General features: G+C 44.2%; 1 protein-coding gene across 5 annotated transcripts in view; it reads right to left on the reverse strand.

The window, feature by feature from the left end:
* Positions 1–1,110: 1,110 nt before the first annotated feature.
* The window catches only part of UBAC2 (UBA domain containing 2), a 196,510-nt gene continuing 169,922 nt past the window's right edge, over positions 1,111–27,698 (reverse strand). For 4 of the 5 annotated variants that reach the window (XM_040425273.1, XM_040425272.1, XM_040425270.1 and 1 more), the window contains exon 10: positions 2,304–3,649. In XM_040425273.1, the coding sequence (XP_040281207.1) occupies positions 3,542–3,649 (108 nt within the window). In that variant the 3' untranslated portion in view covers positions 2,304–3,541. Of the gene's footprint in view, positions 1,485–2,303; positions 3,650–27,698 lie in introns of those variants that run through there. The other variant, XM_040425274.1, reaches the window with a different exon arrangement.

The following is a 27,698-nucleotide window of genomic DNA, read 5'->3' on the forward strand; positions in this document are numbered from 1 at the left end:
TACTTAACTCCTTGTGTTTATGATGCTTCACAAGTCACCAATAATCAGTTAGGGGGTACTTACACAAGCCAGTACTAAAGCAGTTGGCCAGTATCTATTACTAGCTGCACATGTGATGGGAACAGCTCATTCACGCAGCTAGTAATAAGTGTTAATAAACTATCGGCACCAATGTCCGATAATTTAATATGAATGATTCATTTTTACATGCAGATCTGCTCATCTGCTTGCTGGGGGTTCAGTCCATCAGCAGCCTCCATTAATTTACACTGGGGGCAAGCAGGGAAACTAGCGCACCCGCAGTCCTCCCTAGTGTAAAAGAACTGCCATTTTCAGAGATCAGCGTCAGCAAGCAGATCTGCAAGTGAACATGAATTATTCATATTAAACTATCGGACGTCAGCGCCCATAGTTTAATGCTGTTTATTACTAGCTGCATGCATGTGCTGTTCACAGCACATGTGCAGCTACAACCAGATACTGGCCCACCCATTTGGTAAAATTGGGTGGGATTTCACCATGTGTTGCTGGCTCCTGTGGATACACCCTGGAACGTTGTACTCCAGTCTTCTCAGTTATGGATGTGATTGTAGATTCCACAGAAGTCCCTGATCTGCTAGACTACACCTTAGGCCACTTTCACACAGTGAGTATTTTGGTCAGCGTTTTGCAAGCCAAAATCAGGATGGGGTCCAGACACGGAGGAGTTGCAAGTCTTTCTAGGATTTCTGTCTCACTTCTGGTTTTTACTTCTTCATATGGATGCAAAATACTGACCATGTGAATGTGGTCTCACTTTGAGTTGATCATGAATATAAAATAAACATCATTTAAAATAGTGTCCTAACATATCCATAAACAACATCTAATCGGCCATAGTCTACTGCATCAAAAAGAGACACATAAAACAAGGTCACCACACAGACAGTCACGGGAAGTGAGAGCGGGGCGTTGTGTACTGCATGTCACAATATAAATGTCAAGACATCGCACACTTAAGGAACAAACAACACTGTCCAAATCTATTATTTTTAACATTGTGCTTTGTTTTCCCTACATGACCCAACAGAACAATATTAAAGTATGGCAGCTCAGCCAATTTCAGAATATCTGAATAACATTCTTTATTTTTGAATTTATTAGACATTTAGAAACATATATCATTTACTTACAAACTGATACATAAGAAGCCCTGTCTGCAAAAAAGTCATACCAAGAAACTACCCATATGTTCAGATGTATATGAGCTACATTTGTCACTTCATCACTTCTTTGGCGCTGTTATCGGTTAATGTCAAAGGAAATCTGTGTAAGAGCTGAAACGGGCAATACGCTGAAGGACTGTGCTCTTACCCCACTGCTCTCCGTGCAATCTGTCATACATAGTGTGGACATAACATCAGTGCACGTGGAGAGTGAACATAGGAGAACGACGGGCTCAAAACAATTTTAAAGTTTAGAGACTGCATGCAGATATCTTAATTCTGAAATAAAATAAAAAATATATAAATTTGAACGGAACATGTTACTATGAAAATGCTGTCCAATCTACCTGCATCCTATCTAGCAAGGGAACTGAGGAGATTAAAATATACTGGTAATGCATGTATAATGTCATTTATTGTTTAAAATGGCTGCTCATTCTGAGCTTAGCAGTCCAGTGGGCAGCATCACTCAATGACATCGACAGCCTTCCCTCTATCAGCATGCACAGAGAGATAGCTGTCAATTACTGGCTAGGATAGCCCGATGGACTCCTATACTGAAAATGAGCAGAGATTTCATCGAAGGCTACTTTCACACTCGCGTTTGGTGCGGATCAATCATACAACCGCATGCATCTGTTCAGAACGGATCTGTTTGTATTATCTTTAACATAGCCAAAACGGATCCGTCTTGAACACCATTGAAAGTCAAGTTTTCTATTGTGCCAGATTGTCAGTGAAAACGGATCTGTCCTGAAACACAATGTAATAGTCAATGGGGACGGATCCGTTTCCACTGACACAATCTGTCACAATAGAAAACTGATCCGTCCCCCATTGACTTTCAATGGTGTTCAAGGCGGATCCGTTTTGGCTCAGTTTCGTGAGATGGACACCAAAACGCAGCAAGCAGCGTTTTGGTGTCCGCCTCCAGAACGGAATGGAGACTGATCGGAGGCAAACTGATGCATTCTGAGCGGATCCTTATCCTTAGAGCAAAACTGATCCGTCTTGGACCGCTTGGGAGAGCCCTGAACGGAGCCCTGAACGGATCTCACAAACGGAAACCAAAACGCCAGTGTGAAAGTAGCTTTATACTGAGACAATATATCAACTCGCTCGGCTCCCTCTGCTCAAGAACATGCTGCTTGCAGATTGACAGGTTCCTTTTAACTCTTCTACTGCCATGCATGTCCTTAACAACAGCCTCAGGGAGCATGATGAAACGTTTCACCTTCTGGCACTGTCTCTGTGTAGGCGAGGGAAGAGTGCATCTACAAGTGAATGCAAGAAGAAATATCTCTTCCCTGTGACCCCAAGGAGGGGGGTATATATTACACGTTTCCTTGTTTTATCACCCACCACTCTGTCACATTAGGGGTGTTTTTTTTAATTGGAAAGAAGATAAAGAGTTGCATATATAATCACTCTATAATCAGGTCACTTGTGACTACATCACCTTGGTCATTAAGATTTTAGGTCTTTGCAGTTTTGATGAATTTGTGAATACATGTAAATTAGACACAGGCATATGTGAATGCTGTGTATCTAGAGTTTTTATGTGTTGTGTGTAATAGTCAGACTTTAAGCCACCAATATAAACTTTTATGAATTGCAAAATGCTACCCTTTAATGAAAACGGCAAGAAAGTGCCCGTGGATGTAAACTGCTGGGTGGTATGGTACTTTCACAATGTGCCAGGTGTCTACTTCTACAAAATGCATGGTTTTAGGTTAGGGGTATACCTAATAGTCTGCAATACTCCAAAAAAGTGGGACTTGTTGACTGATGTGCTATGCTCTAATGTACGAGTGCTGTGGTTATTTGGCTTTCTTGGCTGTATGTGACTTTGGACCAAGATTTGACCACTAGTACTGCTATTCTACTACTTAGGTTTTGTGTATGTCAGATTGCCCTGAGAGTAATAAGGTTAAGAAAACTCAGCAGATTTTATATTCAGGCCCAAGAGAAACTACATGAGTAAGACATCATGATTTCACAATATCATATGACATGTTCAGCTCTGCTACTTTGAATCCCTTAAAATGTTCAAACCTTAATATAATCAGCGCAGTTTCCACAATTACTCCTGGAACAAAAACACAAAAGGTACCGTAATATGAATTTTCCAATTAGAGTAAAAAAAAAAAAAGCAAAATTCATATCTTTAAATAATGTAGGAGAAACAATTTTCTATGCTTTACAACATCAGCAGAGTGAGTAAAAATATGTTCCTTTCATTCCCTCAGTTAATCTGTAATATACTTTACATATAATTATACGTAAAAAAGATCTTTGGATGAGTAAAATATAATATTGCACCTTTCCCTGAATTATCATCGTTGTAATAAAAAATTGGTAGCCAAGTTGACGTCATTGTTTGAAGCCCTAAGAGCAGTTAAGACATCTGCCCTAGAAAACCCCATCTCCATTAGCTGCGCAACCTAGAATGAAAAGACGACAGATGATCAATACATTTTGTAATAAATTCAATTCCTAAACAAGTGATCTTGCAGTAGCTGTGACACGTTCTCTAGAATCTGTGTTGACATTTCATTCAAAGAAATGAAGTTATTCAAAATTTTCAGTACTACCTCACTAACATCTAACAGCTGTGCACTAGGGATGAGCAAACCCGGACCGCACTGTTCAGGTTCGTACCGAACATTACGATGTCCGGATACCCGAACACAGACAGTGGCACGAAGGTCTGTTTTTCGGAGTTTAAATAAAGCTTGTTGAAAGGCTGCACTATGTGACCTGCATGCACAAATGCCGGATCATTTGGTGTGCCGCCATTCTGCTCTGATTAGTGTAGGGACAGAGACCGTGTTATTTTTTTTTTAGTTTTTATAAGAAGTCTTTGGGTGACCTGTAGACATTTCTGGTTGGTGCAATACAATATCTTTGCACCACTGACACAGAGATACAATACTTAATTGTGCTTTTGTGTGTGGGTGATACAGCCATTTTGGGGTGAAAAACACTTCAATTGCCCTTGTGACACGGAAATACAATAGGTAATCCGTCAGTTAATTGTGTCGGTGACACAAAGCACATTTTTATTTTTTTTATTAATAACACTGCATTTTCATCCGTCTAACTGTAATCAGAGAGTAAATTAGTCTGTTAATTGTGTCAGTGACACAAAGCAAAATTTTGGGGTTCATCACACTGCATTCTCATCTATCTAACTGTTAGAGGAGGTTTAATCAGTCTGTTCATTGTATTGGTGACACAAAGGAATTTTTTTTTATTAATAATGCCGCATTTTCATCCCTCTAACTGTAATAGGAGAGTAAATTAGTCTGTTAATTTTGTCGCTGACAAGTAGCTATTTTTTTGAGTGCAAAACACTTCAATTCCCCCTGTGACACGGAAAAAACAATATTTAACCTGTCAGATGTTTGTCGGTAATACAAAGCAATTTTTGGGGGTTCATCACACTGCCTTTGCATCCGTCTTACTGTAATACCAGAGTGAATCAGTATAATTGTGTCGGTGACACAATGCAATTTTTTGGGGTTCCAAAGTCCCCCGTTGCATCCGTCTTACTGTAATAGTAGAGTTAATCAGTCTGTTAATTGTGTTGGTGATCTCCAGCCATTATTTTTTTGGGGTGCAAAACACTTAATTTGCACCCGTGACACAGAAGTACAATTGTTCATCTGTCAGCCAATTTGGTGGGGGCCCATAAGCGTGACTAAAAAAATGAGAGGAGTATTAACTAGGGGACGATGTGGTGATGCTGGTATTGGTGGAGCTCCTGCTGTAGGGAGAAGACGTTGTCGATCTGTGGCAGCTACGTGCCAAAATGAAACACTTTCTTATGGTGCACGCAGGCGACAGGAGGTTCTGCATCATTTGTAGGCCCGAATACCGCTCTACGAATGGTGAGGCCAGAACAAGTAGAGACAGTAGTAGACAGGATGGCTGACAATGCCTCCTGTTCCTTCACCTGGTCTTCTGCTGAAAGTGCAGAGTTGGCACTGGCGGCCCATGGGCATCTGTCTTCCACCTCAACCCCTGCTGAGCACCTAATCATACAGCAGTCACTTAAGCTTTTTGATGACTCTGCTGGCTGGGTTTCCGTGGGCTATGCACCTAGCCCTGCCCCAGAAGTGGAAAAGATTGAGTGCACTGATGCCTAACCATTTAAGTTTGAGGATGAGGACATGGGAGGACCGCCGCAGTGCGTCTCTGCCGATGATGATGAAACACCGGTGTCAACTGCTGCGGCTTTCTGCACTGTGCAGACTGGCCAGGAAAGCAGGGGTGAGGAGTGGGTGAAGGATGATGAGGTCCTAGACCTCACATGGTATCCAGGTCATCAGAGTGACGTGTGCAGTTCGGAGGAAAAAGTGGAGATCATGCAGCGCCAGCCGCACAGCAAAAGAGGGAGCAGGGTGCAAAACCAAAGCGGATGGCCCCCAGCCAGTACAGGCCACACCAAAGCCAGCAAAAAGGAGATCTCTGGCATGGCAGTTCTTCAGGCAATGTGCTGACAACAAGGAAGGAAGTACCCCCTACCCACCCGTGAGCCCTGGCCCTGAATGCCAGTATTTCAAAATTCCTGGCCTTTGAAATGTTGCCCTTCTGTCCGGTGGAGAAGGACAGTTTTAAAAATTCAATGACGGCGGCTGTCCCAGGCAGGCCGTCCATGTCCTGCTGGTCAAGTGTGCGCCATCAGTGGCAAGGTCAAAATAACCAGCGATACGTGGACCAGTAAGCACGGGAAGGAACGTTATATCTCCCTAACTGTCCAGTGGGTAAATGTAGTGGTGGCTGGGCCCGAGGCAGAAAGCAGTTTGGCGCACATCCTACCACCACAAAGGATTGCTGGACGTTTGTCTGTGCCTCCTGTTGCATCCTCCTCTTACTCTGCTACCTCCTGCTCATCACGTCAGCGCAACACCTGCACAACCAACTTCAGCACAGCTAGGGGGCTGTTCAGAAACTCATATGTTTGGGGGAAAAACACCACACCGCGCAGGAGCTGTGGGCTGGCAAGGAAGAACAGACCGATGAGTGGTTGGTCCCGCTGAACCTCAAGCCCGGCCTGGTGGTGGGTGATAATGGGAGAAATCTCGTAGCAGCTCTGGGCCTAGATGGTTTGAAGCACATCCCTTGACTGTCACATGTGCTGAATTTGGTGGTGCACAGGTCCCTGAAAAATTACCCCGATATGTCAGAGCTGCTGCAGAAAGTGCGGGCTGTCTGTTCACGCTTTTGGATTTCTCACCATGCTGCTGATCACCTGTCTGCGCTGCAGCGTGACTTCTGCCTTCTCGCTCACCGCCTCATATGCGACGTACCCACAAGGTGGAACTCCACCTTGCACATGCTGGACTTAAAAACCCGCCCCCAGGTTCCACTAGGCCACGCCCCCTCCCACTTCGCAGCCGACAGGGATTTAAAAAATAATGGTAAAAATCAACTTCTGTCAGCTGCAGGGGTGGGAGGGAGGGAGGGTGACTTTCTCCCTGCCGCTCACACTCAGACAGCACAGTGCTGCTGTCTGAGAGTGAGCTGTTCAAAAGTACATCCCTGTGTCCATCCAGGTCCTGCGCCGGACGGAGAACAGGGAGTCTGAAAGCCGGACTGTCCAGCCTAAAACCGGACCTCTGGCCACCCTAGATGCAGGCTGCTTTGGAGATCACAGTTAAGGGGACGGTCTGCTACGGAGGTCAGTGTTAAAGGGCAGATTGCTGTAGAGGCCACTGTTAAGGGGACGGGGTGTTGCGGAAATCACTGTTAAGAAGATGGGGTACTGTGGAGGTTACTAATAAAGGGGCAGCCGCTGTGGAGGTCACTGTTAAGGGGGCTGGATGCTGTGGAGGTCACTGTTAAAGAGGCGGGCTGCTGTGGAAGTCCCTATAAAAGGGGCGGGGTACTGTAGATGTTACTGTTATAGTGGATACTGTGGATATCTTTTAACAACACACACAAACATTAAATGAAATAGATGAAATATACCCGTGCGAAGTCGGGTCCTTCTGCTAGTATATATATATATATATATGTATACTATAACATGCCAAATGTATGATTTACAATTTATGAGTGCGCGTCTCATATGAATCTGTTGATTTCTTAAGTGGTTAGGATTTTCTTACTCAACTACCAGTGGATACATTTAAAGGGAACCTGTCACCTCTACTATGCTACCCTCACTGAGCGTTTCTAAATGTTCATTGTGTTAACCTAAACCTATAAATTACACTTTTTATTTCATTTGCAGACGAATTCAATAAGTATTATGCATTTTTGTACTTCCTGCCTTTTATGCTAATTAACATAAGAGTCATATCTTACTTGTGTGACCAGAGAAGAGTCATGTTTTCAAGCTCTGACTCATCTCAGGTTAATTTGCATATGTATCAAATCGTTTTTTTTACACAATAAAAGCACACAGAGCTATGGGGACTGGGTATTGCGGATGTGCTAGCAGCCATCTAGCAACCCATGTCCTCAGCTCTATACACAAAATCCCGGTGACAGGTTCCCTTTAAGAGAAACATAACAGCATTTTTTAGGAATGTGATCAATAGCAAATATAAGCCCACATGGGAGACACGAAGCATCATCCCTTGAAGAACCCAAAAAGGGCAAATGCCAAGGTCTTGTGTTACCTAGTGGGTTGCTGTTTTATCAATATGCTTCTTATTCCAATTTTGTTGTGAGTATTATAAACCACTTCTTATGTGGCTGTGGTAGTGCTTTAACTATCTGAGGTTTCATTTTTAATCTATGATTTTGTTGGGTTGAACTCCTTTTGGAATTTCTGCACTGCATTTCTTCTGGTTATCAGAAGTTGCTGAGACGTTTGCTTGGAAAACTACAGTCCACAAAAGGACTTTGGGTGGAGTATTGAGTCCAAGGTTTTTACAAATATCAAAAAAAAAATTAAAACCATCCCACATTCCCTGAAAAAAATTTGTATCTCTGTGTGCATAAATATCCAAGTGATTCAAATATAAGATTATTTATCCCACATGGTTCACCCTGCAAATAATAAGCCCCGACACAGCTCTATTAACCCAAAAAATGTATGGGTGTCAACATTTTTAAAATTAATATTATGCATTTTTTTAAAATAAACAAAGGGGCACATTTATTAAGACAGGCGTTTTAGGCTTAGGCCTCTACATAACTTCGGCACATCTAGTGCCGCTTCTAAATGTAAGACAGCTTCCTAGCTGTCTCACATTTAGACCATTTTCTACGGCCTCCGCGCCAACAATTTTAGACCTAGAGTGAGCGGGACGAAGTCGCAGATAGCAGCGCAACTCACCGCTGCAGTATAATAACCGCTTCAGTATAATAAATGACCCCCAAAATGTATGACACTATGGTATTACTTCTTTAAAAAAATCTGCATAGGAAAAAATTCCACATGTTAACAGAGCCCAAAAGTGAAATTTTCAAGCCCACATTTTCAAACAGATAATCAACGTGGTGGAGGTGAATCAAACGACCCTGAAACGTTACATACAGTGGGGGAAATAATTATTTGACCCCTCACTGATTTTGTAAGTTTGTCCAATGACAAAGAAATGAAAAGTCTCAGAACAGTATCATTTCAATGGTAGGTTTATTGTAACAGTGGCAGATAGCACATCAAAAGGAAAATCAAAAAAATAACTTTAAATAAAAGATAGCAACTGATTTGCATTTCATTGAGTGAAATAAGTATTTGAACCCCTACCAACCATTAAGAGTTCTGGCTCCCACAGAGTGGTTAGACACTTCTACTCAATTAGTCACCCTCATTAAGGACACCTGTCTTAACTAGTCACCTGTATAAAAGACACCTGTCCACAGAATCAATCAATCAAGCAGACTCCAAACTCTCCAACATGGGAAAGACCAAAGAGCTGTCCAAGGATGTCAGAGACAAAATTGTAGACCTGCACAAGGCTGGAATGGGCTACAAAACCATTAGCAAGAAGCTGGGAGAGAAGGTGACAACTGTTGGTGCGATTGTTCGAAAATGGAAGGAGCACAAAATGACCATCAATCGACCTCGCTCTGGGGCTCCACGCAAGATCTCACCTCGTGAGGTGTCAATGGTTCTGAGAAAGATGAAAAAGCATCCTAGAACTACACGGGAGGAGTTAGTTAATGACCTCAAATTAGCAGGGACCACAGTCACCAAGAAAACCATTGGAAACACATTACACCGCAATGGATTAAAATCCTGCAGGGCTCGCAAGGTCCCCCTGCTCAGGAAGGCACATGTGCAGGCCCGTCTGAAGTTTGCCAATGAACACCTGAATGATTCAGAGAGTGACTGGGAGAAGGTGCTGTGGTCTGATGAGACCAAAATAGAGCTCTTTGGCATTAACTCAACTCGCTGTGTTTGGAGGAAGAAAAATGCTGCCTATGACCCCCAAAACACCGTCCCCACCGTCAAGCATGGGGGTGGAAACATTTTGCTTTGGGGGTGTTTTTCTGCTAAGGGCACAGGACAACTTATTCGCATAAACGGGAAAATGGACGGAGCCATGTATCGTGAAATCCTGAGCGACAACCTCCTTCCCTCTGCCAGGAAACTGAAAATGGGTCGTGGATGGGTGTTCCAGCACGACAATGACCCAAAACATACAGCAAAGGCAACAAAGGAGTGGCTCAAGAAGAAGCACATTAAGGTCATGGAGTGGCCTAGTCAGTCTCCGGACCTTAATCCAATCGAAAACCTATGGAGGGAGCTCAAGCTCAGAGTTGCACAGAGACAGCCTCAAAACCTTAGGGATTTAGAGATGATCTGCAAAGAGGAGTGGACCAACATTCCTCCTAAAATGTGCGCAAACTTGGTCATCAATTACAAGAAACGTTTGACCTCTGTGCTTGCAAACAAGGGTTTTTCCACCAAGTATTAAGTCTTTTTTTGTTAGAGGGTTCAAATACTTATTTCACTCAATGAAATGCAAATCAGTTGCTATCTTTTATTTAAAGTTATTTTTTCGATTTTCCTTTTGATGTGCTATCTGCCACTGTTACAATAAACCTACCATTGAAATGATACTGTTCTGAGACTTTTCATTTCTTTGTCATTGGACAAACTTACAAAATCAGTAAGGGGTCAAATAATTATTTCCCCCACTGTATGTATGTGATTGTTTCACCTTCACCGTGTCTCCCTGTGGATTACCTGTTTGGACTTGCACCTTTGGTTCACATGTGGACTTTTTTCCTGTGGGGATTTTATGCTTTTGCTATATGAAATATTTAACCCCTTCCCGGCCAGCACCGTACTAGTACAGCACTGCCTTTGTGAATGACAGGAGGCTGCTGCATAGTATTTCCTATGGAGCCCTTGCCTGTAATAGAGCTAATTGATGGTCCAACAGGACCTAAATACGTCTTTTGATCATGTACTGTTTTTATTAACTAAAACATTACTTTTATTCATTAACTTTTAAAAAAAGGTTTTATCACCTACCACAATGTATTAGGGCTGCAACGATTAATCGATAATATTCGATAACGGGATTCGTTGTCAACGAATACAGTTATCGAATAATTGGCCGATTCGTTGCTATGCGGGCGGGAGCGGGCGGTCAGGCGCTATGCCTGCGGGTCCTTGAACTTTAGATCACTGCATCTTTATTACCTTACAATGAAGCTCCAGTAACAGGTAGAGCGGCGCGGCGGCGTAACGTCACTTACTCACGTGACGCGCAGGCTCCGCCTGCTTCATTCATAAAGTAGATGTAGCAGGCGCGTAAGTGACGTTACGCCGCCGCCTGCTCTGCCTGTTACTGGAGCTTCATTGTAAGGTAAAAGAAGATGCGGTGATTTAAAGTAAAAGTTACTGCCGGTTAAGGAATACTGCTGTGAGTGGCGGGGCCAGAGCTGTTATGGGAGGGGGATCTGTGTATGGCACTGTTATGGGGAGGGGGATCTGTGGATGGCACGGTTACGGAGGGGATCTGTGGATGGCACTGTTATGGAGGGGATCTGTGTATGGCACTGTTATGGGGAGGGGGATCTGTGGATGACACTGCTTTGGGGGAGATCTGTGGATGACACATATAGCGTAAGATGCTATATAGTGTCATCCATAGATCCCCCCATAGCATAGTCATCCACAGATCCCCCTCCCCATAACAGTGCCATCCACAGATCCCCCTCCCCATAACAGTGCCATCCACAGATCCCTCTCCCCATAACAGTGCACAGATCCCCCTCCCCATAACAGTGCCATCCACAGATCCCCCATAACAGTGCCATCCACAGATCCCCCCATAATAGTGCCATCCACAGATCCCCCCATAATAGTGCCATCCACAGATCCCCCCATAATAGTGCCATCCACAGATCCCCCCATAATAGTGCCATCCACAGAACCCCTCCATAACAGTGCCATCCACAGAACCCCTCCATAACAGTGCCATCCACAGAACCCCTCCATAACAGTGCCATCCACAGATCCCCCCATAATAGTGCCATCCACAGATCCCCCATAACAGTGTCATCCACAGATCCCCCATAACAGTGTCATCCACAGATCCCCCATAACAGTGTCATCCACAGATCCCCCATAACAGTGCCAACCACAGATCCCCCATAACAGCGCCATCCACAGATCCCCAATAACAGTGCCATCCACAGATCCCCCATAACAGTGCCATCCACAGATCCCCAATAACAGTGCCATCCACAGATCCCCCATAACAGCGCCATCCACAGATCCCCAATAACAGTGCCATCCACAGATCCCCCATAACAGTGCCAACCACAGATTTCCAATAACAGTGCCATCCACAGATCCCCAATAACAGTGCCATCCACAGATCCCCCATAACAGTGCCATCCACAGATCCCTTCCATAAGTGCCATCCACAGATCCTCTCCATAAGTGCCATCCACAGAACCCCTCCATAACAGTGCCATCCACAGAACCCCTCCATAACAGTGCCATCCACAGAACCCCTCCATAACAGTGCCATCCACAGAACCCCTCCACAACAGTGCCATCCACAGAACCCCTCCATAACAGTGCCATCCACAGATCCCCCATAACAGTGCCATTCACAATTTGTTTTAATATGGCCTTTGAACATAATTTTTCAAGTACAATCATATAAACCCCTTTTTTTGTAATTTTGGTGTTTTTTCCAGATTAATCGATGAAATTATCAACAACTAATCGATTATTCAAATAATCGTTAGATGCAGGCCTACAATGTATACATAGACACTACATAGACATTTACAACTATCAGTGGTGAGGGCAGCTCTATCTTGTTATTTTCATATGTCACTTATAGTGCCCTACTACAGTTTTTTTGCCACAGTTATTCGTGGCCTATGTTTACTTGTGACAATAAATCTATTTTCCCTTGCATAGCTGTATGATCACTTAGTTCATTACTGTCATTGCTATAGATCAGCTGCTACTTTTGTTGCCGCTGTTATTTCTACCTTTTTGTTAATGATGGCTATACTTCATTTCCACCTGTATCTCTATGCATTCGCTACTATTGTAGAGCACCCTCACTCATGAGTGAGGGTGCATGTAATCACTCACAGGCAGAAACTACCCATTTTTCCCTTTGTAGAATAATGAGCTGGGGGAGGGGTCTCCATAGTTCTGAGTACATAGTCCATAGGAAGGAGGCTCCAGCAGCCCCAGTGACGGTTCAGTCCGTCACACGCCGGATTCATATTAACCTGTAGAATGATAGTAACTGTTCATTTTTATCGCACATTGAACGTCATAAATAAAAAAAAAATGGTAAAACCGTGGCGGAATTGCTTTTTTTGCAATTTCACCCCATTTGGAAAAAATTTTCCGCTTCCCGCTACATCGTATGCAATACTAAATGGTGGCTTTGGAAAGTACAACTTGTCCCGCAAAAAACAAGCCCTCATACGGCTATGTGAACAGAAAAATAAAAAGTTATGGCCCTTCGAAGGCAGGGAGCGCAAAACGAAAACGCAAACACAAAAAAACCTCTGGGGTAGAAGTGGTTAAAGAAGGATTTAAAGAGGACCTGTCACCAAAATATGCAGTGCAATCAAGCAGGAGGAGCTGAGCAGGAAAAGATTCAGTGAAACCTGTAATTTATACATTTATATATTTTTTTGACTTCCTGAACAACTATCAGTACAGGAGGGAGGTGTCATCAGTGACTGATAGCATTGTGTATAAGGGTGCATACAGATGTCAGCCCTCCCCCAGCTCATTATTCTACAAAGGGAAAAATGGGTAGTTTCTGCCTGTGAGTGATTACATGCACCCTCACTCATGAGTGAGGGTGCTCTACAATAGTAGCGAATGCATAGAGATACAGGTGGAAATGAAGTATAGCCATCATTGTGTATAAGGGTGCATACAGATATCAGTCACTGATGACACCTCCCTCCTGTACTGATAGTTGTTCAGGAAGTCAAAAAAAGATATAAATGTATAAATTACAGGTTTCACTGAATCTTTTCCCACAAAAATACATATCAATCTGCTCAGCTCCTATTGCGTTTTCAGATTGCACTGCATTTTTTGGTGACAGGCCCTCTTTAATAAAGAAGTGAAGCAATATTTGTAGAATGTCCTATTGCACTTTCCATGGATATTTCCTTTTTTCCCCACATATTGACTGCCGTAAAAATGAAACCCTAAAAACAATGATGGAATTGCGTTTTTCTTCCTATTTCACCCCACAAACACATTTTTTTTACAGTTAGGCCCCTTTTACACGAGCGAGTATTCCGAGCGGGAACAATGCGTGAGGTGAACGCATTGCACCCGCACTGAATCCTGACCCATTCATTTCTATGGGGCTGTGCACATAAGCAGTGATTTTCACGCATCACTTATGCGTTGCGTGAAAATCGCAGCATGCTCTATATTGTGCGTTTATCACGCAACGCAGGCCCCTAAGAAATGCAAGTGCGGATGCGGTGCGATTTTCACGCACGGTTGCTAGGAGACGATCGGGATGGAGACCCGATCATTATTATTTTCCCTTATAACATGGTTATAAGGGAAAATAATAGCATTCTTAATACAGAATGCATAGTACAATAGCGCTGGAGGGGTTAAAAAAAAATAAAAAAAATAAAATAAAATTTAACTCACCTTAATCCACTTGCTCGCGTGGCCCGGCATCTCCTTCTGTCTTCTTTTTTGCTGTGTGCAGGAAAAGGACCTGTGGTGACGTCACTCCGGTCATCACATGATCTTTTACCATGGTGATGGATCATGTGATGGACCATGAGATGACCGGAGTGACGTCACCACAGGTCCTTTTCCTTCACACAGCAAAAAAGAAGACAGAAGAGAAGCCGAGCTGCGCAAGCAAGTGGATTAAGGTGAGTTAAATTTATTTTATTTTATTTTTTAACCCCTCCAGCCCTATTGTACTATGCATTCTGTATTAAAAATGCTATTATTTTCCCTTATAACCATGTTATAAGGGAAAATAATACAATCTACAGAATACCGATCCCAAGCCCGAACTTCTGTGAAGAAGTTCGGGTTTGGGTACCAAACATGCCGATTTTTCTCACGCGAGTGCAAAACGCATTACAATGTTATGCACTTGCGCTGAAAAATCGTGCATGTTCCCGCAACGCACCCGCACCTTTTCCCGCAACGCCCGTGTGAAAGAGGCCTTATGCAATATATTACGTCGAAGATTAAACTGTGGTATTAAAAAAGTACAACTTGTCAGCCAAAAAGCAAGCCCTCATATGGCCAAGTCAATGGAAAAGTAAAAAAGTTAGGCTCATGGAAGAAAGGAAGGAAAATAAAACAAAAAACAAAAATTGGCTGCGGTGGGAAGGGGTTAAAGGGGACTGTTCATGTGATATAATAAGTCCTCTTCTCCTGACATCTGAATGTCTATAAACACCTTAGTTACAGTATAGCATAAAATAAACCACACCCAATCATACACACACATACAGTATTAATATATATCCATATACCGTAGGTGCACTAAAGTGTGTAGGTGAACTAGTCCTCAACTGAGCATGTGTGCGGATCTAACAAAATGACACCTGTGCTGCTGCATGTGCACCTGAAGCCACTTTGTGATATCAGAAGAGAAGTTGAGGATACTGGGTAGCTGATTTCGGTACAGCTAACCTTTCTGGACCTTCATCTCCTGTTAATGATGTTGCACACTGCAGAGTCGTGGACACATTTGGTTGTAACTAAATGAATCCCACAAGTGAACGGTTTTATACGCGCTCAAAGACACAGAAAGTAAATTGTAAGGAGAAAGCAGAATCTGGGGAATTCCATAATCTTATATTCTTTCATATAGTACTTTCATCTACTTCTGACATTTTGAGTGACTTTGCATAAACTGAACTTTGGATTTTTTTTTTCACAACTCTCTACCTAACCATGTGCTTTAGAACTGCTTACAACATACAGTGTAAGTATTCATCCTCTGAAAGTCAATACCTTGTGGTGTTTCTCTATTAGGCCTCTTTCAGACGGGTGTTGCGGGAAAATGTGCGGGTGCGTTGCGGGAACACGCAATGTAATGCGTTTTGCACTCGCGTGAGAAAAATCGCGCATGTTTGGTACCCAAACCCGAACTTCTTCACAGAAGTTCGGGCTTGGGATCGGTGTTCTGTAGATTGTATTATTTTCCCTTATAACATGGTTATAAGGGAAAATAATAGCATTCTGAATACAGAATGCATAGTAAAATAGCGCTGGAGGGGTTAAAAAAAAAATAAAAAAATTTAACTCACCTTAATCCACTTGAGCACGCAGCCCGGCATCTCCTTCTGTCTTCATTTTAGCTGTGTGGAGGAACAGGACCTGTGGTGACGTCACTCCGGTCATCACATGATCTTTTACCATGGTGATGGACCATGTGATGACCGGAGTGACGTCACCACAGGTCCTGTTCCGCCACACAGCTAAGATGAAGACAGAAGGAGATGCCGGTCTGCGCGAGCAAGGGGATTAAGGTGAGTTAAATAATTTTTTTTTAACCCTCCAGCTCTATTTTACTATGCATTCTGTATTCAGAATGCTATTATTTTCCCTTATAACCATGTTATAAGGGGAAATAATACAATCTACAGAACACCGATCCCAAGCCTGAACTTCTGTGAAGAAGTTCGGGTTTGGGTACCAAACATGCGCGATTTTTCTCACGCAAAACGCATTACAATGTTTTGCACTCGCGCGGAAAAAATCGTGTGTGTTCCCGAAACGCACCCGCACATTTTCCCGCAACGCCCGTGTGAAAGAGGCCTAAGGGGGTAGTTTTTTAAGACTGGAGAGTTTTAATTAGGCCCTGGACTGGTGGGGGTTCACCGAAGTTATGTAGAGGCGTCGGCCTCTACATAACTTGAGCAGATCCACCACTGTTTCTAAAACTATGCCACCTCTCTTGCCGGACACAGGATCGGTCCTCACCAAGGAGCGCACCGCGCATGCGCGAGACTTATGCGATCCCGGCCACACTGCAGGCTGTCAATCTAACAAAAGAGGGAACGGTTAGGGGGAGTGCTTACCTTGACTCGAAGCAAGGAAGCTCAGGTGAGATTTTATCTGTAGGGGCGTTTCTTAGGCGAAGCTGAGAATATGACTCTTTTATGTTAATTTTCATAACAGGCAGGAAGTACAAAAATGCATAATACTTATTTCTTTCTTCTGCAAATGAAATTAAAAGTGTAATTTATAGGTTTAGGGCAACACAATGAACATTTAGAAACGCTCAGTGAGGGTAGCATAGTAGAGGTGACAGGTTCCCTTTATAAAGGCAACCTATCATCAATTTTATGCTGAACTCACCGAGGACAGCATAAACTAATAATAGATGCGCTGATTTCATCAGTGTGTCACTCATGAGCTAAAAGTAGGTGGTTGCTGAGAACCAACATCACAATCATTGCAGACTGGGCCTGGAAGAGAGTCCCGGCCACCTGAGAAGAGTCATGGTTATTCATGAATTCCTGCTCTCCTGCCCACCTGCTGATGACTGACCGTCTTCTACCTAGTTTTCTCCCTTTCTCTCTAGTAGAGAACTGCCAATCATCAGCAGATGGGTGAGAGAGCGGGAGATTATGAATAACCAGGACTCTTCTCAGGTAGATTTGGCTCCTTTCAAGGCCTGGGCTGCAATGATTATGATGCTGGTTCTCAGCAACCACTTACTTTTAGCTCATGATTGACACACCGCTGAAATCCCCTATCCACACAGTATCTGAAGTCTACTGTATTTCAGAAATCAACAATACAGCAATATTTTATATATACATATATATATATATATATATATATATATACACACATACACACACACACACTCTGTGTTTATATATATATATATATATATATATATATTTATATATCATTTTCAAATGAAGCACGCAGAAAACATTAAAGGTACTTAGATTTTGATGGTGTATCCTCAGGTTAGGTCATCAATATCAGATCGGTGTGAGTCTGACATCCAGGACCTGCGCCGATCAGCTGTTCTGTGCAGCTGCAGCAAGAGACCATACGGTGGATGGAGTAATAAGCAGAAGGTTTCATCCACTGTGTAGTGGCCCATGCTGGTGTACTGCAGCTCAGCTCCCATTCAAGTATGCAGGTGCCGGAAACTACATAATTGACAGAATCTTTTGTATAGTTTTCGGTGCCAACAGAAGCCTAAAACAGCTGATTGGTGGGGGTGTCGAACCCCCACTGATCTGATATTTATGACCTATCTTTACGATACATACGGTAAATACCAGTAAAAACCCTTTAATACTTTCAATGTAATGTGTCATTTCAAACCCTACTTATACTGTTTACTGGAAAGCCCACTACCAATACTAATGAGACAATGAAAATGATGATTGTAGAACAGTTATCCACAAACATATGGCAGAAACTATACTGTTGACATAAAAGTCCCCACCCAAACACTCTCAATCATTTTATTCAATGAATGCTATAAGCAGACGTGTTTACAGCAGTAAAAGTCAGATTTTATCTGTCAACATTTCTTCTTAACAAATTATAAATAAAAAAGTATATGTCATTGAGAGTGAAATATTATTATATAAAAAATACGCTGTAGGACTGGGTCTATACATGCGCAACATTTGAAAATGACTGAAGCGCATAAAAAACAAATAAAAGAAAACTGGGGGATGTGCGAGCCTCGTCTTAAAGCCCTACCTGGACTGATAGGCAATTAAATTGTGTAAACGCTCTTTCCTGATAATTGGCCAGCAATAGTGTTGATCGAGCATCAAAGTGCTCGGGTACTCTGGCTGAACACATCGGAATGCTCGAGTACTCTACCGAGCACCCGAGTATAATGTATGTCAATGGGAGAACCCGAGCATTAAACCAGGCACCCCCTGCTCTGAAGAGGGGAGGGTGCCTGGTTCATAGGAAAAGGTCAGAAATTGATGGAAACACCACCAAAATGGTTTGAGAACAGCATGGGGAGGTTGTCTGGATGCATCTTGGACTCCCAGGTCGCTGCTGGGGACAATGTTGTCCGAGTAGTACGCTACTTTTACAGACTGACAATAATACGCACAAAACCGAAGATGACATCTATTTTAGAGAAAAAATTGTTAGGAAACATTCTTTCCTGTATATTTACTTGTATATAAAGATAACCTGGGGCAAATCGCACGTCCCCATGACGGCGATGATCCATTCGGATGTCTGCCCTATCAACTTTCGATGTTATTGTCAGCGCAAACCATGGTGACCACGGGTAACGGTGAATCAGTGTTCGATTCCGGAAAGAGAGCCTGAGAAACGGCTACGGCTACCACATCCAAGCAAGGCAGCATGCGCGCAAATTACCTATTAGGTATAATTAGGTGAGGGCCTGCAGGTGAGCTGACCATTTTGGCTTTCTGTTTGTGAGATCCGTTCAGGGCTCTCACAAGCGGTCCAAAATGGATCAGTTTTGGCCTAATGCATTCTGAATGGAAAAGGATCCGCTCAGAATGCATCAGTTTGCCTGAGATCAGTCTCCATTCCGCTCTGGAGGCGAACAGCAAAACACTGCCTGCAGTGTTTTGGTGTCCGTCTGATGAAACTGAGCCAAACGGATCCGTTCTGACACACAATGTAAGTCAATGGGGACGGATCCGTTTTCTATGACACAATAGAAAACTGATCCGTCCTCCATTGACTTTCAATTGTGTTCAAAACGGATCCGTCTTGGCAATGTTAAAGATAATACAAACTGATCCGTTCCTAACGGATGCAGACGTTTGTATTATCTGAACGGATACGTCTGTGCAGTTCCATGACGGATCCGCACCAAATGCGAGTGTGAAAGTAGCCTAAAAGATTTTAGGCGCGGGCCTGCTGGTGAGCTGACCCTGTAAAAGATTTTAGATGCGGGCCTGCTGGTGAGCTGACCCTGTAAAAGATTGTAGGTAAGGGCCTGCTGGTGAGATGACGCTCTAAAAAATTATATGCGAGGGCCTGCTGGTGAGCTGACCCTGTAAAACATTGTAGGTGAAGGCCTGCTGGTGAGCTGACCCTCTAAAAAATTATATACGAGCTGACCCTGTAAAACATTATATGCGAGGACATTATATGCATGTTGATATGATGGAAGAGGAGAAGGAGGATGAGAAAAGGAAGATTCAACCATATACCCTTGTTTATGGTGGAAGGGGTGCATGGGAATACAGTGTATTCAGTACATTATAAACAACACATTTAAAGTGCCTTTATGTTCATCAGCTTTCCTCTGGTGGAGTTGAGAAGTCATGGTCAATCCAGGCCTTGTTAATTTTTATAAGAGTCAACCTGTCAGCATTTTCAGTTGACAGGTGGATACGCTTATCTGTTATAATGCCACCAGCAGCACTAAATACCCACTCAGAAAAAACTCTGGAGGCAGGGCAGACCAGCACCTCCAAGGCATAGGGCGCCAGTTCATGCCACGTGTCCACCTTGGATACCCCAGTAGTTGTAAGGCACTGAGGGATCATTGAGGACACTGACACGATCCGCTATGTACTCCACCATTTTTCTAAATGTTTCCCTCCTTGTGACACTAGGCCGCGCATCAGGGTGAGGGTGCTGGCGGGGTGTCATGAAACTGTCCCAGGCTTTAGAAAGTGTTGCCCTGCCTCTGTTGGAACTGCTGTGTATTCCCCTTGTCTCCCCTCCTCGGTTGGCCAAGGAACTACGGACTCTGCCGCCAGCGTTTTTTCGAGCAATATTTCAACAAGGATCTTCTGGTATTGCACCGTTTTGCTCGTCCTCTCTACCAGAGGAATGAGCGATGAGAAGTTCTCTTTTTAGCGGGGAGTCGAGAAGGGTGAACAACCAGTATTCCGTGTTGTCTAAAATGCGTATAATGCGCGGGTCGCGGGAAAGGCAGCCTAACGCGAAGTCAGCCATGTGTGCCAGAGTACCAACAGGCAAGACTTTGCTGTCGTCATCAGGAGGATCACTCTCAATCTCCTCATCCTCTTCCTCCTCTTCTGCTCACCCACGCTGAACAGATGGAATTAAACTTCCATGGGTACTACCCTCTGTAGCGGAGGCAACCGTCTCCTGCTCCTCCTCCTCTTCATCGTCCAATTCGCGCTGAGAAGACGTACTGAGGGTGGTCTGGCTATCACTCTGTGTAATGTCTTCCCCCATTTCCACCTCTTCCACATGCAAAGCGTCGTCCTTAATTGTGAGCAGCGAGCGTTTGAGTAGACACAGAAGTGGGATGGTTACGCCGATAATAGCATTATCGCCGCTCACATCTCTGTTGATTCCTCAAAGTTTCTTAAAACCTCACAGAGGTCAGACATCCATGCCCACTCCTCGCTTGTGAATAGCGGAAGCTGACTGGAAAGATAACGACCATGTTGCAGCTGGTATTCCACTACTGCCCTCTGCTGCTCACAAAGCCTGGCCAACATGTGGAACGTAGAGTTCCAGCGCGTGCTCATGTCGCACAACAGCCAGTGAGCTGGCAATTTCAAGCTCTGCTGCAGCGTTGACAGACCGGCTGAAGCTGTTGATGACTTTCAGAAATGTGTACACATGCGGCGCACCTTCACCAGTAGCTCAGGCAAATTGGGGTAGGTTTTGAGAGACCGCTGAACCACTAAGTTTAAGACGTGGGCTAGGCATGAAATGTGTGTGTGAGCTTGCCGAGCTCCAAAGCTGCCACCAAGTTACGCCCATTATCAGACACAACCATGCCTGGTTGTAGGTTGAGTGGCGAGAGCCACAGCTCAGTCTATTCTCTTATCCCCTGCCACAGCTCTGCGGCGGTATGCTGTTTGTCCCCTAAGCATATCAGCTTCAGCACGACATGTTACCGCTTCCCCACTGTAGTGCTACACTGCTTCCAGCTACCGACTGATGACTGACTGGTGCTACACTCAGATAATTCGGACGTGGAAGTGGAGGCGGAGGAGGAGAAGTGGGGGTTGGAGCCACTAATGTAGGTGGTGGCGGAAACCCTGATGGAATTAGGGCTTGCAATCCTTGGCGTCGGTAGCACCTGTGCCATCCCAGGGTACGACTCGCTCCCGGCCTCCACAACATTCACCCAGTGTGCCGTCAGGAAAAAGTAGCGTCCCTGGCCGAATGCACTTGTCCATGTGTCCGTGGTTAAGTGGACCTTCTCAGTAACTGTGTTGGTCAGGGCACTTGTGATGTTACGAGACACATATTGGTGTAAGGCGGGCACGGCACACCTTAAAAAAATAGTGGCGGCTGGGGACAGCGTAATGCGGGACAACCGCCGACATCAGGCTGCGGAAGGCCTCAGTGTCCACAAGCCTAAATGGAGACATTTCCAGGGCCAGTAATTTGGAAAGCTGCGCATTTAGTGCTATGGCCTGTGGGTGGGTGGCTGGATATTTGCGCTTGCATTCAAATGCCTGGGGTAAGGAAATTTGGACGCTGAGCTAAGACACGGAAGTGGATGTGGTCGCTGATGGTGCTTGCGAAGGTCCAGGTGCAGGGCGGGAGGCATCCGGGCCTGCTCCTTCGACAGTAGATTGGCCAGCACATAACACAGAGGAAGAGGAGGCAGTGGTGTGAGCCGCAGACACAGATTGTGGACCCAGGTGTTCGTCCCACTTATTACGGAGCTTGGATGCCATGTGGCGGATCATGCTGGTGGTGGTGAGGTTGCTAGTGTTCACGCCCCTGCTCATTTTGGTACGGCACCGGTTACAAACTACTATTCTTTTGTCGTACGCACTTTCCTCAATAAGGCGCCATACTGCGGAACACCTACCTCTTGGCAAGGGAGATTTCCGCAAGTGGGTGCTCCGTGGAACAGTTGCAGGCCTGTTTGGTGTGGCCCGCCTTCTCCCGTTTGCCACCCCACTGCCTCTTCAAGCCTATTGCGGTGCATCAGATCCCTCCCCCTCTGTACTGCTGTCCTCGCTCGGCTTTCCACCTTCCCAGTGACTTCATTGTTTACCATCTACTTTTCCACTTCCTCACTCTGCTCGTCCTCCTGACTTGTTGACCTAACCACTACCTCAATGATTGACAACTGTGTCTCATCCTCTTCATCAACCTCTTGAGACAGTAATTGCCGTTGAGTTATTGGCAACTGTGTCTCAAATCAAGGAATGGTGCTGAAAAGAGCTCCTCAGAATATCCGAGTGTGGGATCACTTGTTTGCCCAGACTCTCCATGGTGGGAGGAAGGAGGATCAGGGTGAGGATTGGGTTGAGCAGACTCTTGGCTACTGAGACTGGACTTGGTGGAAGACAGGGTGGTGCTTAACCGACTGGAAGCATTATCTGCCACAATCCAACCGACCACCTGGTCACAATGGTCTGACTTCAAGAGTGGTGTACTGCACCGCCCTGCAAACTGGGACATGAAGCTAGGTATCATGGATGATTGTTTTTCTTGTGCTCTGGCAGTAGGCACAGTTTCACCGCGCCCAGGGCCACGGCCTCTGTGTGCACCATCAACATCACAGCCACGTCCCTTACTGCTCACCTTCTTCATATTAAATGTTATATATGAATGAAAGTCTGTCACACGTACAGTAGCGTAGGATTTGGAAGTGTATGCTCAAACAAATTTAAAAAGGTATTTGAGATGTGGAAACGTCACACAGGAGATATCCCGCAGGTAATGTCAATGCTGTCACCAGCGGCTAATGAAAAATTACAGGGAAAGTCACAGGTATTTGGGATGAGGAAACGTTATACAGGAAAGTCTACGCAAGAAAGTACACTGTATGTCACAAATAATTTTTTTCAGTGCACACGTTACACTGCAGATGTGGCACTGGTTATGTCACTGTCAGAAGCGGACACCGTCTATTGAAAAAGTACACTGTATGTCACAGATATTTTTGGGATGCGCACACTTTACACAGGAAATGTGGCGCAGTTAATGTCACTGTCCGCAGAGGACACCGTCTACAGAAAAAGGACACTGGATGTGACAGATATTTTTTAGATGCGCACACTTTACACTGGAGATGTGGCGCAGCTAATGTCACTGTCCGCAGCGGACACCGTCTACAGAAAAAGTACACTGGATGTCAGATTTTTTTTGGAATGCGCACACTTTACACTGGAGTGTTAAAATTCAAATGATCACAGCACTCATCTATCACTGGTTTTTACAGGGTGCACGTCTGGATTGGTCCCCAACTCCACCTCGGGAACTACTTCGTCTTTATACAGGGAGTGCAGAATTATTAGGCAAGTTGTATTTTTGAGGATTAATTTTATTATTGAACAACAACCATGTTCTCAATAAACCCCAAAAACTCATTAATATCAAAGCTAAATATTTTTGGAAGTAGTTTTTAGTTTGTTTTTAGTTTTAGCTATTTTAGGGGGATATCTGTGTGGGCAGGTGACTATTACTGTACATAATTATTAGGCAACTTAACAAAAAACAAATATATACCCATTTCAATTATTTATTTTTACCAGTGAAACCAATATAACATCTCAACATTCACAAATATACATTTCTGACATTCAAAAACAAAACAAAAACAAATCAGTGACCAATATAGCCACCTTTCTTTGCAAGGACACTCAAAAGCCTGCCATCCATGGATTCTGTCAGTGTTTTGATCTGTTCACCATCAACATTGCGTGCAGCAGCAACCACAGCCTCCCAGACACTGTTCAGAGAGGTGTACTGTTTTCCCTCCTTGTAAATCTCACATTTGATGATGGACCACAGGTTCTCAATTGGGTTCAGATCAGGTGAACAAGGAGGCCATGTCATTAGATTTTCTTCTTTTATACCCTTTCTTGCCAGCCACGCTGTGGAGTACTTGAACGCGTGTGATGGAGCATTGTCCTGCATGAAAATCATGTTTTTCTTGAAGGATGCAGACTTCTTCCTGTACCACTGCTTGAAGAAGGTGTCTTCCAGAAACTGGCAGTAGGACTGGGAGTTGAGCTTGACTCCATCCTCAACCCGAAAAGGCCCCACATGCTCATCTTTGATGATACCAGCCCAAACCAGTACTCCACCTCCACCTTGCTGGCGTCTGAGTCGGACTGGAGCTCTCTGCCCTTTACCAATCCAGCCACGGGCCCATCCATCTGGCCCATCAAGACTCACTCTCATTTCATCAGTCCATAAAACCTTAGAAAAATCAGTCTTGAGATATTTCTTGGCCCAGTCTTGACGTTTCAGCTTGTGTGTCTTGTTCAGTGGTTGTCGTCTTTCAGCCTTTCTTACCTTGGCCATGTCTCTGAGTATTGCACACCTTGTGCTTTTGGGCACTCCAGTGATGTTGCAGCTCTGAAATATGGTCAAACTGGTGGCAAGTGGCATCTTGGCAGCTGCACGCTTGACTTTTCTCAGTTCATGGGCAGTTATTTTGCGCCTTGGTTTTTCCACACGCTTCTTGCGACCCTGTTGACTATTTTGAATGAAACGCTTGATTGTTCGATGATCACGCTTCAGAAGCTTTGCAATTTTAAGAGTGCTGCATCCCTCTGCAAGATATCTCACTATTTTTGACTTTTCTGAGCCTGTCAAGTCCTTCTTTTGACCCATTTTGCCAAAGGAAAGGAAGTTGCCTAATAATTATGCACACCTGATATAGGGTGTTGATGTCATTAGACCACACCCCTTCTCATTACAGAGTTGCACATCACCTAATATGCTTAATTGGTAGTAGGCTTTCGAACCTATACAGCTTGGAGTAAGACAACATGCATAAAGAGGATGATGTGGTCAAAATACTAATTTGCCTAATAATTCTGCACGCAGTGTATATACAAATAGACAGCACTCCAAAGTTGAGGGTCAAGTAATTAATGATTTTATTCAGCCGGACATAATTTCAGGCAACGTTTCGGGCTATATGCAGCCCTTCATCAGGCCCGGTATGAGGAGCAAGGGCTGGAGTCGTTTTTACTCCAGGCGCACAGGCGTTTTTGGAGGTGGCGGGGGCCGGGCCGAAACTTTGGCCCTGACAAATTCACCACCTTATAAGCTGGGGGAGTTAAGGGCTGGAGTAGTTTTTACAACAGGCGCACAGACTGCTGGAGGTGCACCTAATTTATAACAAGGCATGCACATATGGCTGGGCTTTGTTGTTCCACACATAATACTTTACAGGTGCACACAGATGGTCTTGTCAGCGCTGATAGAACAGCAGAAGTATACAAGTAACGCGAAAAATTTGAATATCGTGCAAAAGTCCATTTATTTCAGTAATGCAAATGAAAAGGAATTGCATTAATGCAGCTTAAAATTCGAATTTTGTGAAAAGATTCAATATTCTAGGCTCCAAGTGTCACACTCTAGTCAGCTAATTAATCCATATCCCCTGAGCAAAGGATACCTCAAAATTGTGACTTTGAGCTTTTCATAAACTGTCAGCCATAATCATCCAAATTATAACAAATAAAGGCTTGAAATATCTCACTTTGCATGTAATGAGTCTATCTCATATGTTAGTTTCACCTTTTAAGTTGCATTACTAAAATAAATGAACTTTGCACAATATTTAAAAATTTTTCGAATTTCACCTGTAGAAGTAGCTGGACTTTGCTGTTCCACAAACAATACCTCAATATTAAGTATCAGATTCATTGTGAGATTTTGCAAGCTAATGAAGAGGGGGTCAGGTATCCTGAAACACATACAGCATATGCACAAATGAGAATTAGGCTACATCAGGGCTTGACAAATTTCCTTGGAATCTAGGAGCCAGCTAAAAAAGTTAGGAGCCACGCGGAGCCGCGTCATAAAGCCCCCAGTAGGTGCCCCCATAGTGCTCCCCCCGCACTTTTCCATAGAGCCGCCCAATAATGCTGTATACCATGTTACATATACCGCTGCTCCGTCCCCGGACGCTATTGACTATAATGGGGACGGGGGTGGAGCTCCGGCGCAGCACGGCAGTTCGCGGTGAGAGGCCGCCGGACTAAAAAGTTGGACATGCAGTACTTTTAGTCCGGCGGCCTTTCACCATGCACTGACGTGCTGCGCCAGAGCTCTGCCCCCATTATAGTCAATGGCGACGGAGCGGTGGTTAGGCGACACAGCGGAAGGACGGATCCGACAGGGTGAACAACCTGCCGGATCCGTCCTGCCGCAAGTGTGAAAGTACCCTTAGTTATATAGCTACTGAATGAGACAGAAGAAGGGATGCTTTTAACATATATATCTCCTTGAGAAGCCAATTTGATCCTAAAGGGTTAATTCAAACTGTAATCTAAACTGTGTCCTGTCACTTATCTCTCTGCTCCTGTCCCTTAGGCCTCTTTCACACTACAGTATTTTGCGTTCAGTATACTGGACGTTTTTTGAGTTCAGTATACGGAACAGATACTGAACCATTCATTTCAATGGTTCAGCAAAAAATACTGAAGTGTCTCCGTGTGCATTCCGTTTCAGTATTTCAGTATTTCCGTGCCGTGGAAAGATAGAACATGTCCTATGTTTGTCCGCAAATCACGGTCCGTGGCTCCATTAAAGTCAATGGGTCCGCAAAAAAACGGAATGCATACGGAAGGCATCCGTATGTCATCCGTTTTTTGCGGATCCGTCATTAACAAATGCTAGGCCCAGCCCACTGTGGCCATGTGTTTCTTGTTGCCAAACTTTGGCTGAGCACAAATACAGGTGGCTTCCGTTTTTGATCCGTGAAAAACGGACCGTATACGGGAACCATACGGAAACCATACTGAAAGGTTTTTGCGGACATACTGAACGGAAACGGAGACACAACGGAACCCAAAAACGGGACAACGGATCCGTGAAAAACGGAACGCAAAACACTGAAATGGACATACTGTAGTGTGAAAGAGGCCTTAATCTTATCACTGCTGCAACAAAACAGCCTCAGTGTAAACTGTTCGAGAGTCTGACTCACGTTCTTTTAACTCTAAGAATCGAATGAGTCTCTAACTAAGGGCTCTTTCACACTTGCGTTGTTGTGTTCCGGCATAGAGTTCAGTCGTCGGGGCTCTATGCCGGAAGAATCCTGATCAGGATTATCCCCATGCATTCTGAATGGAGTGAAATCCGTTCAGGATGCATCAGGATGTCTTCAGTTCAGGACCGGAACG

This window comes from Bufo bufo, chromosome 3 (genome assembly GCF_905171765.1).
Source record: "Bufo bufo chromosome 3, aBufBuf1.1, whole genome shotgun sequence".
Taxonomy (NCBI): domain Eukaryota; kingdom Metazoa; phylum Chordata; class Amphibia; order Anura; family Bufonidae; genus Bufo; species Bufo bufo.